Genomic DNA, 17,941 nt, shown 5'->3' with positions numbered 1-17,941 from the left:
CTATATTTTTACTCGGATAATAATAATAAGTTCACCTGGTAAATTTCCACTCGACCGGTAAGTTTCCACTCGGATGGTAAGCTTTTTCACTCGGATTTCCCGACTGAAAACACAGTCTGATCTTGATTTGTCCCTCCAGGTCTCATATGACCTTGGATTGAGATGAAGTATATATGAAAATCGATCGGCTCGACGAGACGAAACTTTTTCATGTTAAAGGTTTTTCGATTCAAGGCCTTATTGAGGGCCGAATTGCTCACGCATTGCATCAAACACTCGTCAACATGTGTCTGGTGTCGAGCGTAATATTTTGGTCTCTAACTGCTCTAGACCGTTTTGGCTGTAACTTTTGCATACGAACTCGGATTGAGATGATTTATATATGAAAATCAATCGTCTCAACGAGACGAAGACAATTCCCTTAGAGTGCTACTTCATCTGAGCTCATATTGAGGGCGTAATCGGCCGAAAAGCACTCAGAACACTAAATTTTGTTGCTCGGAGTACAGTTTCGGCCACTTAGATGAGGTCGAATGGCGATAGCCTAGACATCAAAGTTGTTCCACTCGGCAACGTGAAACTTTCTCATGCTGAAAACCCTTTCACTTGAAGCCATCTCATTTCCTTTTATGCCGTGGCAAAATCTGGTGTCAACACGTGTATCATTTGAAGGCCGACCCACTTGACCCATTGGCCTCGACTTTTTGGGTCGGGTCAATGATCCAACGGGCCGACCCGGCCCATTCCCATCTTGACCTAGAGTTGGCGGTGTCCAATTATTCTTATAGACATGCTCCTCATCTCTACTACTTATAGCTATAGCGATAAAGTTAGTGACGAATGCTCGCGCATCTCGACAAAACAAACATAAACAAGTATGCCTTCATCAATTTCACAATGAAGCTATATAAGTATCCCATAAATAAGAGTTGGCGAGGCGTAATTTATCCTCATAACTCGCCATTCCTCGGCTCACTGAAAAAATCGCAAATTAACCAGCCAAAACAAAATGAAGCTGCCACGCAAACTATACATCACAGTTTATTTTCACAAATGACCCTACTACCAAAATTAGAAAATGAATCCCTCAAAGGACAATGGAAAACGATGGGAAGCACAATTGGCAGGTTATATGGAGCTTACTAAAACAGCCGAGCCCACTAGGCCACTAATCTCCATTGTCAAGCGTACTAAACCCACTTTCTCCGGATCGGGGCTTAACAGGACAGATAAATTATACAGGTCCGGGCGACCCGGCCCGTGTCAGGATCGCAATCTCCGCAGTTAAAGCCCCAGCCAGTGCCACTCCATCTCCAGTCCAGTCCAGTCCAGTCCACACACCCCCATCGCGCGGCTGTACGCACTGAACACGCGCAGCCCGGCGCTCCCCGCGTGCTGCTGTCGCCTCGCCTGTCGGTGCCCCTCCTCTTCTTCTCCGCTCGCCGCCGGCCGCCGCAATGGTGGACCCGCGGCAGGTGCTGGCGGGGTTCCTCACCCTCTCCATGTTCGTCATGCTCGGCAACATGATCAAGCACGACCACTTCACCTCCGTCTCCGAGGTAGCCGAGATCTCCCGCCTCCCCCTCCCCACTCCCTAGCTCTCGTTTCCCCGCCCGCTTCCGGTCTGCATTACCGGGGTGTTCTTTTCTGGAAGGAAATTTGCAGCGGGTGTTTGGGGGTGCTGCTGTTGTTCTCCTGGTTCCTGATTTTGGTTGCCATTCACTTGATTCTGCATCGTTTGGTTGGACTATGGAGCGCTTAGATGCTACGGATAATTTTACCTCTGTGGGTTTGACCCATCTGTGCAGTATTGTGCTTAGGATTGCGAATTTTTCATTTTCTCGTACCAGTTCTTGCCAAAAATCTCAACGGATTTGCTGTCCGGTCACATGAAAAACTCAGATAAAAGTTCAGTTAATGTTTCTTTCAGTTCACTGTGCAATGGATGGCTCCAAATCTGAAGTGATTTGTGGATCTAAGCTAGGAAAGGCATCTCGACTCTCGAGAGTTGTGTGTCAGACTGTCACGTGACCTTGACTTTGAGGGCTTAGCTAGGGTTTAATAATCCAATCCTAGTTTTCAGCACGTTGTACCAAGCTTTTTTTTTTTTTTGAAACGAGGCAAAAGACTTGCCATTTTCATTGATTAAGAAGAAGAGAATTGCCTGGTTAATTGACGGGAAACCGGGCTAAAACCGATACAACACAACCCACATGACATGGGCACCATCGGCCAACCTGGCCACCGACATGGAATAGAAGCCACGACGGCACATGCCAACGGAAGGCCACACTCGCAAGCAACCGACAGCTCCGACATTGATGACAAGCAACACAAGGGAAATATGCAGGACTTGCGCCGACCGTGCCCCAAAGAGCACCTCGGACACGCCGGGAAGAACCGACTACCGAAGACCACGCCGCGACCCAAGCTCCTCTCGACGCCAACACCGTTGCCAAACAGAAACCAGCGCCCCGCCTCAGCAAACCACGCGGCGAAGATGCCGCCATTGACGGCGAAGATGCCATCATCCTCCAGTCTCTCAGTCGTCGCCGGCTCCGAGACGATGCCCCCAACGAGGAGAAAGACGCGAAGACGCCTCCATCGCCCGATCCAGCGGATCTGAGGTTTCCCTCCGGAGCCCAAGCCATGGGGAGAAGGGGCACCTCCACGACGACGCTTCCAAGAAAGATCGCGGCACCCGCAGAAAGAATCAGGAACTTGGTTTCTGTGGTGATGAATAGATTGTACTCCTGCGAGCTTTTCCTAGAAAAAGCACAGTTTGTGGTCAAAACAAACCATCAATTGTAAAGATAAAAATGCAAAAGGGGAGACAAAGCAAAGACTTCAATTTCTTTATACAGAAATAATCTCACTTTAGAGTATGAGCTAGACAGTGAGGGTTGTCCATGTCATGAATCACTATCACTCCTCCAGCTTATACTCTCCCTGTCTCCCAGTACTTGGCTTGTTCAGATGCTCTGTCGACAACATATCAACTGCTGTTTTTAACTGATGGAGAAAAAAATGCTGCTTTTAACTGATGTGGCCATGCTATAACTGCTCTCAAACTGAACATCCAACAGCTGGCCGTGGAGGCAACAGGCGTGGAGTTAAATGCGATGAAGATCGCAGACAATACTGAAATAACCAAGGCTGGACTGGAGCTCCAAACGGAGGCTACTGAGGAGATTAAGCCCTGCTGGACCAAACCAAGCCCAAGTAACAATATTATGTGTTTAAGAAGTTTTATGTCACATCCATAACTATTACCGATTAATCTGGTTACTCATACTTGTGATTTTCTGCAGAGGATGATCAGTCTAACGGTTTTGTTACCTTGTCATTGACTATTGGCCCCGAATACCATGCATCACAGGTATGCCCGTAACTTGGAACTTGCCCTCATGAATGTAGTTGAGTAAACAGAAAATCAGCTTATGTTTGTGTGTTGGCCCTTTGGTTGCAGATCGCTGATGCTGTAGTGATTGCAAGGTATCTGGGAGCTACACTTGTACTTCCAGAAATCAGAGGAAATGAATTAGGAAAGAGTCGGTATGTTTCTAGAGAAACGATGCAATTTTAATCTGTTCCATAAGATATGGCTTCCTGCAGACACCTATTGGTGAAAACATGTGTTTCACCACATGTGCATCTAGAGAATTTTCTTGTTCACTACATGAGCACCTTGATTTATTTCCCACAAATGAACATCAACGCTGTCTTAAGATGACTCTGGTGACTCTATTTGTCAATGAGTGGTTAGTTCTATTTGAATACTGAACTGTGTACTTAGTATGGATAAACAATGAAAAGAAGTTTCTTGTCATATCTCTACTGTTCTGCCGAAATAAATTTACATTCGGTTCTGCAACTCAAAATAATGATTGATACTTTGGGGTGGCATCTCAATTCTGAACTAATGATATAAATTTCATGAACAGAAAATTCCAAGACATGTACGATGTGGAAAAATTCAAGATGAACTTGGATGGTGTTGTCAAAGTAGTAGATAAACTTCCTGCTGAATGGACCACTAAGAAGCCAGCCGTTATTAGAGTACCAAACCGTGTGACAGAGGACTTCATCCTGGACACCATTCAGCCTGCCTTCCAAAAGAACAGTTACCTACGACTCGCAATTATTTTCTCTTCAGTAAGTTTGAAACCGAAAGGGACGAATAACAAAGACTTGGATTCGACTGCTTGCCATGCAATGTTCACTGGGCTCAAACTGAACGCCGAATATTCAGAAGTGGCTGAACAGATGCTGGGCAGGCTTAAAGAGCTCAGCAAGAAATCGGATGGCAGGGTGTTGGCGGTTGATATGCGGACCGACTTGCTAGAGAAGAAGACTTGTAAAACAAGTGCTGGTGCGAGAAGGAAAGGCTGTTATAATCCTCAGGAGGTTCTGAATTTCCTGAAGAAGGTCGGCTTCTCTGCTAACACAACCATCTACTTGACAGAGACATGGTGGCACAAAGGCCTGAATAATCTGAAGAGGGCATTTCCACACACTTATACCAAGGCAAGCAACTCATCTAGTACCATTTAATTAGTGTGGATCATATTCTGTTTTCTCCTGGCCCATTTCACCTGTTGCAATGATATATTTGGAACACTCAGAAAATTCAAGAGATCCACTCAGTTTGTTCTTGTAACTTGTAGTGCAGAACCATGTTCTCCAGGTAAAAAGGGTACATGGCAGGATTTTAACTTACAATCTGTCTTTGTGCAGGACGACATCATGCCAGCTGAGAAGAAAGGAGAATTCCTGAATTCTGGCGATTCAGACCTAGCAAGGGCCCTGGACCTCGAGATCTGCTCGCAGAGCGACGTGTTCGTCCCCGCCATCCCCGGCATGTTCTATGGAAATGTGGCCGGTAAGAGGATCGCGTCAGGCCTGACCCAGATCCTTGTCCCAGCTCCGGTGGTCGGCGGTTCGGCTCAGGCCTCAGACTTCGTCTCCACATACATCACCAAGAAGAGCCACTTCGCCTACTCATGCTACTGCTAGTGCTGCCGCCTAGATCGTTTGTTGTCAGTAATAAGAATGAAGTGAAGTGAGCTGCTTGGCCATGCTTTGGGTAGATATGCAAGTGTGTTGTTGTTGCTGTTGTTGTATCACTAATTTAGGTTTTGTTGTGGGAAGCACAGTATCAGAATGTTGTCTGGGAACAAGCACCACAGGCACATGCATGATTACAGCGTGCTACAGAGTGGACCATGAGAGTCTGTCTCTAGGCATGGCATGCGAGAAGAGCGTGCCTAAGGTACCAAGTTGTATGCTTAATCATCCTATATCAGCTCACCAGTTATGGCAGAGATGGCTCTAAAGTTTTTGTTCTCAATGGAAGATGTGATTTCTGTCTAATAGCTGTGGCAAGTTTCTCTACTTCATGACACTGGTCATTATCACTCTTTGCATGCAGTTTCTCTACTTAAATCAAGAAGCAACAGATCACAAGAAAAACTAACCCCGTACAGTACTACTTATTCTGAGTGATATCTACCAGTGCACAAGCTTCCTGCCATTCCTTCCCCGAAAAAAAGCTCCCCTCTCATTCCTTATGGACGCATCTGCACCCAGTTCTACAGGGACTGCTCTTTGCCCCTCTCTGAAGCTCCGGTTGAGATGAAGCCTTGAATTTTGGGCCCGTTTGCAGCTTCTCCAGAAGTTGCTCCTAGTCCTCGGGCTAAGCCTCAGCTCTTGCCGCCCTGCTCTTCATCTGCAGCACACGATGGAATGCATGCAGGGGCTAAGTCACGATGAGCTCGTTGGGTGAAAACAAAAGTAAACACAAGGATCAGCAGCTGTGTATGCAGGGAAATTACCGCGGCGGCGTGGCCTTCTCCAGGCACAACAATGCTTCAAGTAATCCTGGAAAGGTCTGGCAGGAACAGGAATGGACTTGCCAACATACGCGAGAGGCCAGCTGGATTGAAAAAACAGACAGATAGATGGTAATGTGGCCATTGGAAGGAAGAAATTATAGAGTAGACAAAAGTGTTGTGTCTCTCCAATGGAGTTCTCCTGTGTATACCTTACTGCACCAATGGCAACTGATAGCAGCCATAGCTTCCAAACGAGCCTAACAGTCCCAAAGAACTTTCCGAGAAATTCAATTATCAAGATCTGCAAGATGGGATGATGCTCAGAAACTCAGTTTTTAAGATCTGCAAGATGAGATGATGATCCTACTCGTGCCTTGTGAAAACACGTATGCATTCATATAAGTGTCATGTTACTGCATTTTTACCTGAAGAATGGTAGTTATACCCACTATACCCATGAAAAGGCGGTTGCTCGTGACTCCTCTCAAGACATTCTTCTCCTCAGGCTTGCGAGCATTGAACTCATTGAAGATCTGACATGAATGGCACATGAGGCATAAGAAAAGAATTCTGTGATTTTTACATATATATGACATATCCAATAGCAAAATTGGTATCCGGCGAGGGTGTGCTGAAGGAATCAATGATAGCTTAGGAAGAGACACCAAATTATAGTTTCAATAAAATATTAAATCGATGGATGTTGGAAGAAAAATCCTCCTGTGATCTTACTTGGCAAAAGACAAATGCATTGAAGACAAAGGTGTTCGTAATTTTGTCAGCGTGCTCTCGACTTTCATTATGCAACTGGAAAATCCTTTTGCCATCAAAATTGAAGACGAGAAGAACTGCTATCTGGTAAAGAGCCTGCAACAAATCCATATAGAGATGAAGAAAATCTGATTCAACAGGTTCCTATTTGCATGCGTGCAAAAATACAGGTGAGTTACACAACTAGAGACCTGGATAAACAGGTTTCTCCACATGATATTTGTAACAAGAGGTTCCCTGCAGAAGTGAAATAAGAAGTGTATCATAATGGTTTTTCGACAAAGTACATAACAGGGAATGGTCAATAATTTGTACTCCCTCTGTCCGAAAATACTTGTCATCAAAATGGATAAAAAAAGATGTATCTAGAACTAAAATACATCTAGATACATTCTCTTTTATCCATTTTGATGACAAGTATTTCCGGACGGAGGGAGTAGGACGGTGTATCATACCTTCTGCCAACAGGATGTCTCTTCATTAGGTTGTCTGTTGGTGGTTCAGTTGCTAATGCAAGGGCTCCCAGTGTGTCCATGATCAGGTTCACCCAAAGAAGCTGCCAAGTGAAAAATTATGTGGTTCTAAACAAATAAACAGGGCATTTCTTCAGACTAAGATAAGATTTCTGCAGCATGATCTGTAATATCTTAGCAGTTTGTCATATTTATTCATAAGATTTAGTAGTCTGCCACAAAGATATTACATATTTATGATTGTTTCTTTCAGTATTTGTGATGTGCATGCCAGCTAAATATCTGAAGCAAATAAGAACGCACATAAACAGGCAATAATAAATGAGACCACAACTATGGGACACAAATCAAGAAAAGGGTCCAACCTCAACTGCATTCAGAGGAACAGCACCAGAGGACACAGCAGCTACCACATTTATTACCAGGGCAGCGACATTAACAGTCAGCTGGAACTGGATGAATTTCTGAATATTTGCATAGACAGACCGCCCCCAACGAACAACCTAACACAAGAAAGGTATGTTAAGATTTGTGCTCTACATATAAGTTTGAAATGAGTGGTCGCTAGACCACAGCTATGGTGCACGATGCACACAAGGTACTGCGCATGCACGTCTGTCACAAAATATCTCTGGAAATATATATTTGCACATGGAGAAACTATGCTGGTATGTGCATGGGATAACTAAAAGCACAATGACAGGCTAACATGCTGATGTTATGCTTATTTATAAAAAATAGACGTTATGCTTTGATGTTGGAGAAGATAACCTTGACAACGGATGTGAAGTCATCATCCAAGATTATGATGTCCGAGCTTTCTTTAGCAACTTCTGTTCCCGAGATGCCCATTGAAAGACCGATATCAGCCTAGACGACAAAAAGAATATAGGATTACAAGATGATTCTAGGTTGACACTCCAATACATAATGACATAGTTGCAGACAGACCTCATGCAATGCTGGGGCGTCGTTGGTGCCATCACCGGTTACAGCTACTACATGGCCTTTTCTTTTCAAAGCTTGTACAAGCAAAAGCTTGTCGTTTGGAGAAGACCGTCCCATTACCTGAAGTAAAAGTAGATATGTTAACTGAGACCACTTAGAAAACAAATTCATAAACTTGGAAAGATATTTTATATCAGGAAATTGCAAAGTATTCTGTATCATAGAAAATCTTTTCTTATTTATAGTAAGTGATATGCTGCTTGTGGTTTTGAAAGCTCCAACCATGGGACAGATGATGAAGGGATAGAGAGAGGTGGGTTACTGTAATCTTGACAGCAACTTCTTCTCGTGCAGTTTCAGACATTTCACGGAACACCTTCCCCTCTATTATTATTGTCTCTGAAGCAACATCTTTTGAATTTAGTATTCCACATTCGAAAGCAATGGCCTTAGCTGTTTCAACATTATCTCCTGTGACCATCCGTACCTAAAACAAATATACTTTCTGAGTACAACGATGCCTTTAATCAAACGCGAGAAGCCAATGTGTTATCTTAAAACACAAAAACAAATTCAAGCTTAATATTACAAGTTCTACCCATCTGATCACTGCAATACATAGCTGAGACAAGTCAACAACAATGATCCAAGGATATCTTCTTTTTTACCATCTTATTGTTTTAGATGAATCGAACAACAAAACCGGCACTAAGTTGGATTTGCTCAGCACTAATATCCACACTTCCATCACATTATTTGATCAACTAACAGACATCAGGCATGAAAAATTACTGTCCTACCATTGGTATGGAAGCAGTACCAAGGATTTTGAATCAAATGGAGAAGGTACAGGCAAATATTTGTGAAAATGGCCACATGAAGGAACTATTGGAAATTCGGAAGTATAGTGCTTCCATTGGTACCTAAGGTGGCCTGTTTTGTCAAATTCACATCGTGAAGCATTTTGACCTTGCCTCATATGACATATTCTTGAAAAAATGCAAAAAATGGAAATGAAGCATCATAAACATTTCAAAAGCGAACCGCCTTGATCCTAATCTCCTATTATAAACTCAATCAGTTCAAAATCCCAGGGAAAGAATTTGAAATAGAAATAGAAGGAAAGAAAATAAGAGCAAAGAATAATAAAACAAAGATGATAATAACCTTCACACCAGCAGCACTGCATAATTGTACAGCATCCCTTACTCCTGGGCGACAAGGATCCTATACATCGAAAAAGAATGTATAGGGTGAATAGCTGCATGGAATCATCAGGAGATAACAGTTACTCCCTCTGTACCAAAATACTTGTTGTTGGGGGAACTTGTACTAGTTTTGCCCAACTACAAGTATTTTGGTACAGAGGGAGTATATGGCAAAACTGAAGAGAGAAAAGTTATGCCTAAACAGATTCGAACATAAAGAATTCTGAAAGAGACCAGGCATTTTAACAATGATGGGAAACATGAGGAACAAGTGATGTGAATAAAACTTATGAACTAGCATGGCCAAGTATCATCCGAAAAATATAGTTGGTGAAGGATCACTTCATGTGCTTGCCAATCATAGTGGGCTCCACTCATCTAATCCCTTCTTTGTTCCATGATTCTCCATTATCCCAGTGCTACTCTCCCAGTATCATCATCATGACTAACTATTTTACAGAAACCTCCAAACAATACACATTTGGTTCAGTTTCTCCATCTCTTAATAATCTTTAGTATCTCATTACATAAAATTTGTCATTGTGGTTTTGAAGAATCAAACTACTAGCAAGACAAAGATGGGCTATTCTGTCCTTGTATTATTTTTCGCTGATATGGTATCATGGCATGGACTGCTAAAATTAGCCATAAATGACAGACAGAAAGAGTAGATACCATACACAGCTATTCAAATGCTAGTAGAAGCATAAAGTAAATACCATCTCACATGACACACCTTTATCCCGACCATTCCAAGAAGAGTCAGATTATCCTCAGGCAACTGCCACTTATCGAGATCCTCTCTAGGAACCATTGTGAGCTCGCAGGTGCAATATGCAAAAGCAATACAGCGCAGTGAACTCATTGCCATATCGTCAATGGATCTCTTCACTTCGTTATACTGTAAAAGTACTAACAACTTAAAAAAACTTCAGAAGTGAAGCCCCAATTAATTTGGGTTGGTATTTACCTTGTCAGAACTCATTGGATGAACTGAACCATCAATAGAAAGCCAGCTTTTGCAAGATGCTAATACTAGCTCAGCAGCACCTTTCCAGTGGATGTGTACATAAGCATCTGACTGCACTTCCAAAACCAAATAGCACTGAGGTAACACATACTAAAATGAACTAGGAAATATTTTATTACAACATAAATAGTATGATCAAGATTCAAGTCAAAGCACTCATTTGCAACATGTATTCATGTACAACATAAATGAACTAAACAAGGCAAAGAGAAAATGCAAAGCAGCACAAATGTTGTGTTGACAGGATCAGACAAAAGTTATACAACTTATGCAGCAAGTGTGTGAGAACTATTTTTCTGAAAGATGGTAAAGCGCACAAAGAAACTACAAGATGCAAAACCAATGAAAAAAGTCAGATATGTAGCAAGCCACATACTTAGCACTAAAACATAGAAGGAAAGTCAATAATGTAGATTAAAAAGGACTATTTCTTATTTAACATTACATGATTTCCTTCAAAATATTAAGTATCATGAAAATGTGCTTACCACCTGCACTGCAACGCCACCACATTTCTTCACTGAGTTAAATGGGAGAACACGGAGAACTGAAGATTTTGACCTCACATCGTTGAAATTCATCCCAATCTATGCAGTTAAATTGTCAATGATGGATAAAAAAGATTTTCAATTTAATGGAACAAACTTGAAAGAAGTAATGGTGAACAAAAGAGCATATATGAAGCACCTTAAGACCCCAAGAAAGAATTGCTTTTTCAGTTGGTGAGCCAGCAACTTCAGCAGCTCCTCCATCCTATAGACAGGAAAACATATTAAAATGGATGACATCCTTTGGTATGACATGTGAACTTCAATGGAAAAAAGTACAAGGAAAAACCTACGGAAAGAGAAATGTACCATACTGTACCTCTGGTGAAAACACGGCACCTGCTGTGTTTTGTGCAATTCCTTCAACAAGTAGAGATGCCACACTGCTAGAAATCATCCCAGTATTATGACAAGGATTCAACTTCGTCCCACTCAAATATGCTTCCACAACTGTCATCTAGACGACCAATTAGAAATAATAATAAGATACAGAAGCACTACACAAACTGAAGACATTACTGATTCTATGCAGTGCAGCAGTGGAGTACATATAGCATTCATTTTTTGTGAGGAGTGCCTATTGACTTTACAAACCTTATTCAAGGTAAGAGTTCCAGTCTTGTCACTGCAAATCGTGGTCGCTGACCCCATTGTTTCACAAGATGAAAGTCGTCTCACCTGTATGCCAAACCAAAAACACAGATCATATACTGGAGTCAAGGTTTTTCTTTATAAATTTCTTTGTATGTATTACCAGAGCCTTGTCTCGCATCATCTTTCGCATTGAATATGCAAGGCTGAAAGAAAACTACACCAGTTTAATGCACCTATCATCTCTAAGGAATTTGTATAAAAAAGGTAAAAGATCCGTACGTCAATGTTACTGCTAAAGGGAGTCCTTCAGGCACAGCAACAACCACAATAGTTACCTACAGTGACAAATGCAGTAGAATCAGCTCGCTTGGAAAGAATTGATGCTCTTCATCATCATAGTAATTAAGCAAGAAAACTTGGTTAGGATTACATACGGCAATTGTAAAAATACTGATTGCCCCCATAAATCCCTGTTTTGCACCAGTAGTCCCAGCCACAAATGCAGTAGTTCCATCTGGATTATTGCTATGCCCGGTAAAATATCTGCATTTTAGATGGAAGGTGACCATGAAAAGCATATCCACAAAATGTAGAATATTTACTTAAAGTGCACCATAACAATGGATGAATGTACCAGAAAACCACCTTATCCAAAGTACGACAAGGACAACACCAGCAACCGATAAACCCACGATACCAATTAAAGTAGCGACACCATTCAAGCGCACCTACTCCACAGTTTGAACAAGTGGGAACACAGCCATAAAATATGAACAAAAAGGTCAATATAAGTTGACATTATTCTCTGTGTGGTACATACCATGAGAAATTAATTAACTTGTCGTAAAAAACGAACATAGAAATTAACCTGCAACGGGGTTTCTTCACCAATATCTTCTGAAAGGTTGGCCATCAACATACCCCATTCAGTATTAGTACCCACACCTGTTACCTATATGTTTATGGAATGAATGAGATGCTAACAAACTATAGAAAATAAAACCGGTAGCCACACAATTGTGTAATACGAAAGCACAAGCTGAACACTTCATGTACTTGGAAGGCTCAACCAAGTGATACTCACCAACATAGAGCCATAGCCATCTGCGACCTTGCAACCGGACATCAACATAGGTGCATTCTGGTCCTTATGAACCTGACAGTACAACATACTTGAACATTTAGGAAGGCAGATTTCAGAAAACAATAATTATTGTCCTTTTTCTTTTATCAACACTTACAATTTTGGACTCTCCCGTCATACTTGATTCATCTATTGCAAGAGAATGACCAGATATCAGGACACCATCTGCAGGGACCTGAAGGTCAAATAATGCATGTAATCACGTCAATCTGAGAAAAGTAGCTCAAATGTAGACAAAAGGTGGAATATGTGATAAATGCATTACTTGATCACCAATTTTGAGGGGAACAACATCGCCAACCACAAGGTCAAATATTGAAGCTCCTACTCTCTTACCACCTCTGATAACCTAATTATTGGTCACGATAAATCATGCACTGCCAATGAGTCACAGTCCCAAACAAAAAAAGTACGCTCCAAAATTATCGGGATGAACATACTCACCTCAACCTGTATATTTTGTTTCTCCTCGTTCAGATGTTGAAACTGAAGAGATTGTCTATAATCACTGGTTGCTAAAATGGTTGTGAAGAAATAAATATCAGAGCACAAGTATTTCCAGTACAGCAACACGTATGCAATTACTCACGCCATATATAATATCAGAGCACGATTATTTCCAGTACAGCAACATGTTTTCCCCTAATATTTTAAGGTTTTCTATGAACTGGTTTGTGCATTACAATCATTACATGTCAGAGCAAAAGGTTCTGGGTTTGACAGCCAGCAGCTCATTTTACTTCATTCTTAAAAGAAAGGTACTGCTGTGTGAAAATACCGGGGATGACTCACAACCCTGACACCATTTGAGCAGATGCATTGTTCGAGAAATTTTTCACAGATGCATCCTGCCTACATGTGAATCCCAATAGCACTACAACACATCCAGTCTACAATGTAGGCCTGAATGATCCCCGATGTGAGGGAGAGTGTTGATATATCAGTATAACTGTCACTTCCCTTGACAACTTAAGGTTTTGTATGAGCTGATTACTGCACAAAACTCAGTAACAATAGGAGAGAAGCGAATAAAAATAAAACATACTGTTATTACCTGTAACAAATATCACAAGAAAAACAGCAAAGAATATGCTTCCACCATCATACCATCCATCTTTTACACCCTAAATAAAGCGTCAACGGTGAAACCAAAATAGGAATAACTGAATAAGTATTATGAAATTGAACCATTCTTACAGTGTAAAGACAAGACAAAATGAATACATGAACAAAGGAGCCAAGGTAAATCATAATGTCATTAAGTACCTCTGTTGCCATGCCCAATGATAATGATATAGCAGCAGCTACCATCAGAATCACAAGAGTTAAATCCTGACAAGCTTCAAATACAAAGCGCTGCAAATAATAATTTGCTAGATATTAAACTTGATGATATACGGATTTAAGGCTCAGAAGTTCCATAAGGAAGAGTAAACTTCACATGGGGCACATATGCTCTAAGTTCTGACGCTGCAAAAGTATATTTGTTTCCACAATCACTACATATACATTCAGCTTTAATAAATTTATACTTGTCATAGAAAAATATTTTCAAGTCATGAAATACTTTTCGTTTACCCCTACAGCCCACGAGAGAACAAGAACAATGGACAATAAGACAAGGCACACCGGAAAAAGTTACTGCCATAGTGTAAGGAACTGCGTACCCATATGCTTTTTCTTTTCTTGCGCGGATAGGTGTTTGCCCCGAAAATGTCTCTTCTCTGCAACAGCTCGTCCTCATTTGAGCTAACTCCTCTGTCTAAATTACTCTTTAGTAAATCTGAAAGCCCACTGACCTGCGAGGACATGCCATTGGACATATATCAGTAGGAAGTAAAAAAGGGTGCCAATCCAGGTGAAATTCATTTGAACCTACCCCTCCAACCTCCTGAAGCATAATTGCATCATGGTCTCTGTTCAACATTACAAGCTTTTCCAGATCAATTGGAAATGTCTGAGAGAGTGTCTCAAATTTTGCACCATTGTAAGATTCTGTTTGATCAAACAGAACTATATCAACTATAATTTAGACAATATCAAACTAAAAACAAGATAAAGATCCATCTAACATGAATAACTGGCTTAAGCTTTAATGAAGTGAGATGTTATAAGGTATCACGTGTCTTGACTAAGCACAGGCACTGCACAAAAACAAATAGTACTGTATAGGTGGCCAAATAATAAGAAATAGGTGGAAGAAGAAGGAAGCTGAAGGTTGCTAAGATGGGTGACCATAGCATATTTTCAGTTCAAATGTGGAAAATTATCATCACATAACAATGGCCATTAAATGGATCAAAGAATTGTGTGGCTGTGTCCAACATAGTAACAGTGTTTACATGTAAATATGTTCCTTCATGGCGACGCATCAACATTTTGTTAGGAAATGTGTGGGATCATCCAACCATTTAGCGACTCGTGGGAAACTGGAGAATGTACCTTGCAGCACCTTTTGACCAGCCTTTTTGAAAAGGAATACTGCCTGAAGAATCCAAATATAGAATGAGCAAACGTTATACGTCAATGAGAAGCATCATGTGTCAACTGGCAGACGCCACATCACTTACCCGTATAACTTGTGCATGAGCTCGTATAACTCTTCTCAAGTTTTCTCTCTCTTCATCCCTCGCGAGATCTAGAGTATATCTAAAACGGCGTGAAGCGTTGAGCACAAGAGCAATTTGCTGAAATGAAGGGAGAAAAGGCATGCTGTAAGTAATAATATAAGATGAAACATGAAGCAAAAAATACCACATTCCTGTACATCACACTTAATGTTTTTCTTGAGAATTTCCATTGGTGATGGTGATATGGAACATCAAAGCCCCTACAGTTTGAAATTTATTCCAGTACGTACTATCTAAAGAAAAATATAGCCTAACAAACTTTCCAGATTCTGATGTATCTAGATTGGGGAATAGCATCCTTCTACTACTTTATAGTACAAGTCTGGCAGTATGCTTCACAATGATCAATGGTGTGGCTTAACAGCATTATAACTCTGAGGCAGATTTTATAAGATATCGAAACTGAACTGCAACAATTACACTGGACAGTCCAATTTAGGAATATAGGGGGCAGAATATGCAGACACGACAGAGATGTATGAAGTAGCTGATGCAACATCCTGGTGCACATGAACCAACAAACATTCACCCACAGAGTTTCTCAGCACATTAAGTCATTGCTCGTAAATTCAACTACTCCCTCCGTCCCATAATATAAGAACGTTTTTCAAGCTCTTGAAAAACATTCTTATATTATGGGACGGAGGGAGTACTTTTAAAAAAATCGATTAATCCAACCCTCCACCATTATCAGGCATTCATCCATCAGAAGCTGAGAGCTGCTTGATGCAGTGGTGACGAACGACATTAATGGTGAAGATGGCATACGTACCCTCCACCGCCGCAGGCGATCGCGCGGGGCGTTCTTGCCGGGTATATCGAACGCGCAGATATCCTCTCCCTCCGCCTCCCGGTCCTCCTCGTCAACCGGCACGGCGACCTCCGGCGGCGGCGGCGACGCCATTCCGTGCCGCGGTCGGTCGCAGGAGAGACGACACCGAGCCGCCGGCCCGGCAGAAGATTGTGCCCTCCGATCGCCTCACCTCGGTTTTCGCGTGCGCCCCAACTGTGTGTTGTTGTTGTTGTTCAGTGACAGCAGCAGAGTGCGCGCGTTCGTGCGAGCGTATTTATCAGGGGACCCGTAGCTGTGGGAGCGAAGCTTCGTGGAAGGCGCCGCGCTTGACTGGCTTGTGGGATGGCGCTTGTCCTCGGGTACTCGGGTGTGTGGGGGTAGCAAATTTTGCGGCTGTCGCGATGACTGGCAGGTCAGGGGCAGGACGGGACGGCCCCACTTGTCACCGTGGCGCAAGGAAGAACAGAACGGGGGTGCGGCCGCGAGCCGTTAGGGTGGTTTGAAACGGAGGGCGGACCGGCCGTTGGATCAGACCAACGGCCGGCCAGATTTAACCTGCACAGATGCCAACGTTAAATAGTTGAAATTTTATGAATTACGCTTTTATTTGTTGACATGCTGAGTACATACATTTGTTGTTGTTTGGTAGCGGTGTATGTGCTGAGACAAGTATTTGACAAAAAATTACCACGTTAGGGGTTGCCGTCTCACTGAACTATCACATTCAAAAAAGTGACTGATAACTACCAAAAATTTCTAATTTTATGACTAAAAACTACCACTTTCTGAAAAATGGCCAGTTTAGACGATTTAAACACGTTTATGAAGAAGACGAGTGATGCTGACAGGTGGGCCCCACTTGTAATAACGGTCAACATATCGGTAAAAATAAACAGAGTTGACTTTGCCGTCATGTCAGCCCTGGCGGGTGGGTTCCGCATGTCATAAACGTGTTTAAATCGTCTAAAGTGACCATTTTTTAAAAGTGGTAGTTTTTAGGCACAAAATTAGAAAATTTTGGTAGTTATCAGTCATTTTTTTGAATGTGGTAGCTCAGTGAGACGGCAACCCCTAATGTGGTACTCCCTTTGTTCCCAGATATAAGTCTTTCTAGTGATTCCACTATTGACTATTTACGGATGTATATAGACATGTTTTAGAGTGTAGATTCACTCATTTTACTTCGTATGTAGTTAGTAGTGGAATTTCCAGAAAGACTTATATTTAGGAATAGAGGTAGTAGTTTTTTTTGTCAAATACTCATGCTGAGACGGTCATATGCATGCATAACTTCTTGGCCTAACGTCTTTTTTTTACTTCCTCTTTTTCTTCATGGGGCGGTAAGTTGTTTGTTATTTTAGTCCTTTTGTCTATTATTGCCAGTATGGTCCCTAGGTTCAAAATGTCAAGATGATGAGTTGCGCATTAACTTATTCGGCCCACGACGTCCCACATGCTCAAGAGCAGCATGACTACATAAATTAATGTTGCACTTACACCCAAGGACTAAAGTACATAAATTCAAGATGTAATCATGCATAATTCATGACTGCCAACCGGAGAATTGTCATTTTCATGAATTAAAAATCACTCGAGTGCCAACATAAATCATTTTGTGGTAGCTCCTTCCGAAGGGAGAAAAGAAAACACAACACAAAGGTTTTTAAATAGTACTTAGTATGCAGTAACGTTTAGTCCCTCCGTTTCTTTTTACTCCCCATATTAAATTTGTCTCAAGTCAAAATTTATAAACTTTGACCAAATTTATATTAAAATGTATCAAATAAATACGGTATGAAACTATTGAATCCAATGTGATATTTTTTTGGTATTGATAATGTTGATATTTTTTCTATAAACTTAGTCAAACTTGTAAAGTTTGCCTTAGGACAAAACTAATACACGAAGTAAATATGAAAGGGAGGGGGGGTGGGGGGACTATATGAAAGACTGTTCTGTACTCCCCCG

General features: G+C 41.6%; 2 protein-coding genes across 2 annotated transcripts; one reads left to right on the top strand and one right to left on the bottom strand.

The window, feature by feature from the left end:
• The first annotated feature begins 1,309 nt into the window (after positions 1-1,309).
• Positions 1,310-5,322, top strand: LOC119310939 (protein MANNAN SYNTHESIS-RELATED 1-like). Its single transcript, XM_037586562.1, has 6 exons — positions 1,310-1,559; positions 3,087-3,222; positions 3,312-3,379; positions 3,470-3,555; positions 3,945-4,527; positions 4,738-5,322. Exons 1-6 carry the CDS (start codon positions 1,458-1,460, stop codon positions 5,014-5,016), a joined length of 1,254 nt encoding a protein of 417 aa, XP_037442459.1. The 5' UTR covers positions 1,310-1,457; the 3' UTR covers positions 5,017-5,322.
• A 104-nt stretch (positions 5,323-5,426) lies between these two features.
• On the bottom strand, positions 5,427-16,116 carry LOC119310938 (calcium-transporting ATPase 5, plasma membrane-type-like). Its single transcript, XM_037586561.1, has 34 exons — positions 15,953-16,116; positions 15,121-15,237; positions 14,993-15,035; positions 14,430-14,545; positions 14,218-14,349; positions 13,817-13,906; positions 13,605-13,674; positions 12,995-13,065; positions 12,816-12,899; positions 12,648-12,725; positions 12,491-12,562; positions 12,275-12,358; positions 12,052-12,134; positions 11,841-11,949; positions 11,686-11,741; positions 11,567-11,609; positions 11,407-11,490; positions 11,132-11,269; positions 10,952-11,017; positions 10,753-10,851; positions 10,205-10,315; positions 9,971-10,135; positions 9,194-9,253; positions 8,349-8,513; positions 8,030-8,146; positions 7,850-7,948; positions 7,444-7,581; positions 7,061-7,161; positions 6,797-6,842; positions 6,567-6,701; positions 6,260-6,367; positions 6,044-6,135; positions 5,835-5,935; positions 5,427-5,728 (listed from the first exon to the last, which is right to left on the bottom strand). Exons 1-34 carry the CDS (start codon positions 16,082-16,084, stop codon positions 5,703-5,705), a joined length of 3,231 nt encoding a protein of 1,076 aa, XP_037442458.1. The 5' UTR covers positions 16,085-16,116; the 3' UTR covers positions 5,427-5,702.
• Between the last annotated feature and the right edge of the window lie 1,825 nt (positions 16,117-17,941).

The sequence above is a fragment of the Triticum dicoccoides genome, chromosome 5B (assembly GCF_002162155.2).
Source record: "Triticum dicoccoides isolate Atlit2015 ecotype Zavitan chromosome 5B, WEW_v2.0, whole genome shotgun sequence".
Classification (NCBI taxonomy): Eukaryota; Viridiplantae; Streptophyta; class Magnoliopsida; order Poales; family Poaceae; genus Triticum; species Triticum dicoccoides.
The sequence above is the reverse complement of the archived record's forward strand: the minus strand, read 5'-3'. Positions and strand labels throughout refer to the sequence as shown.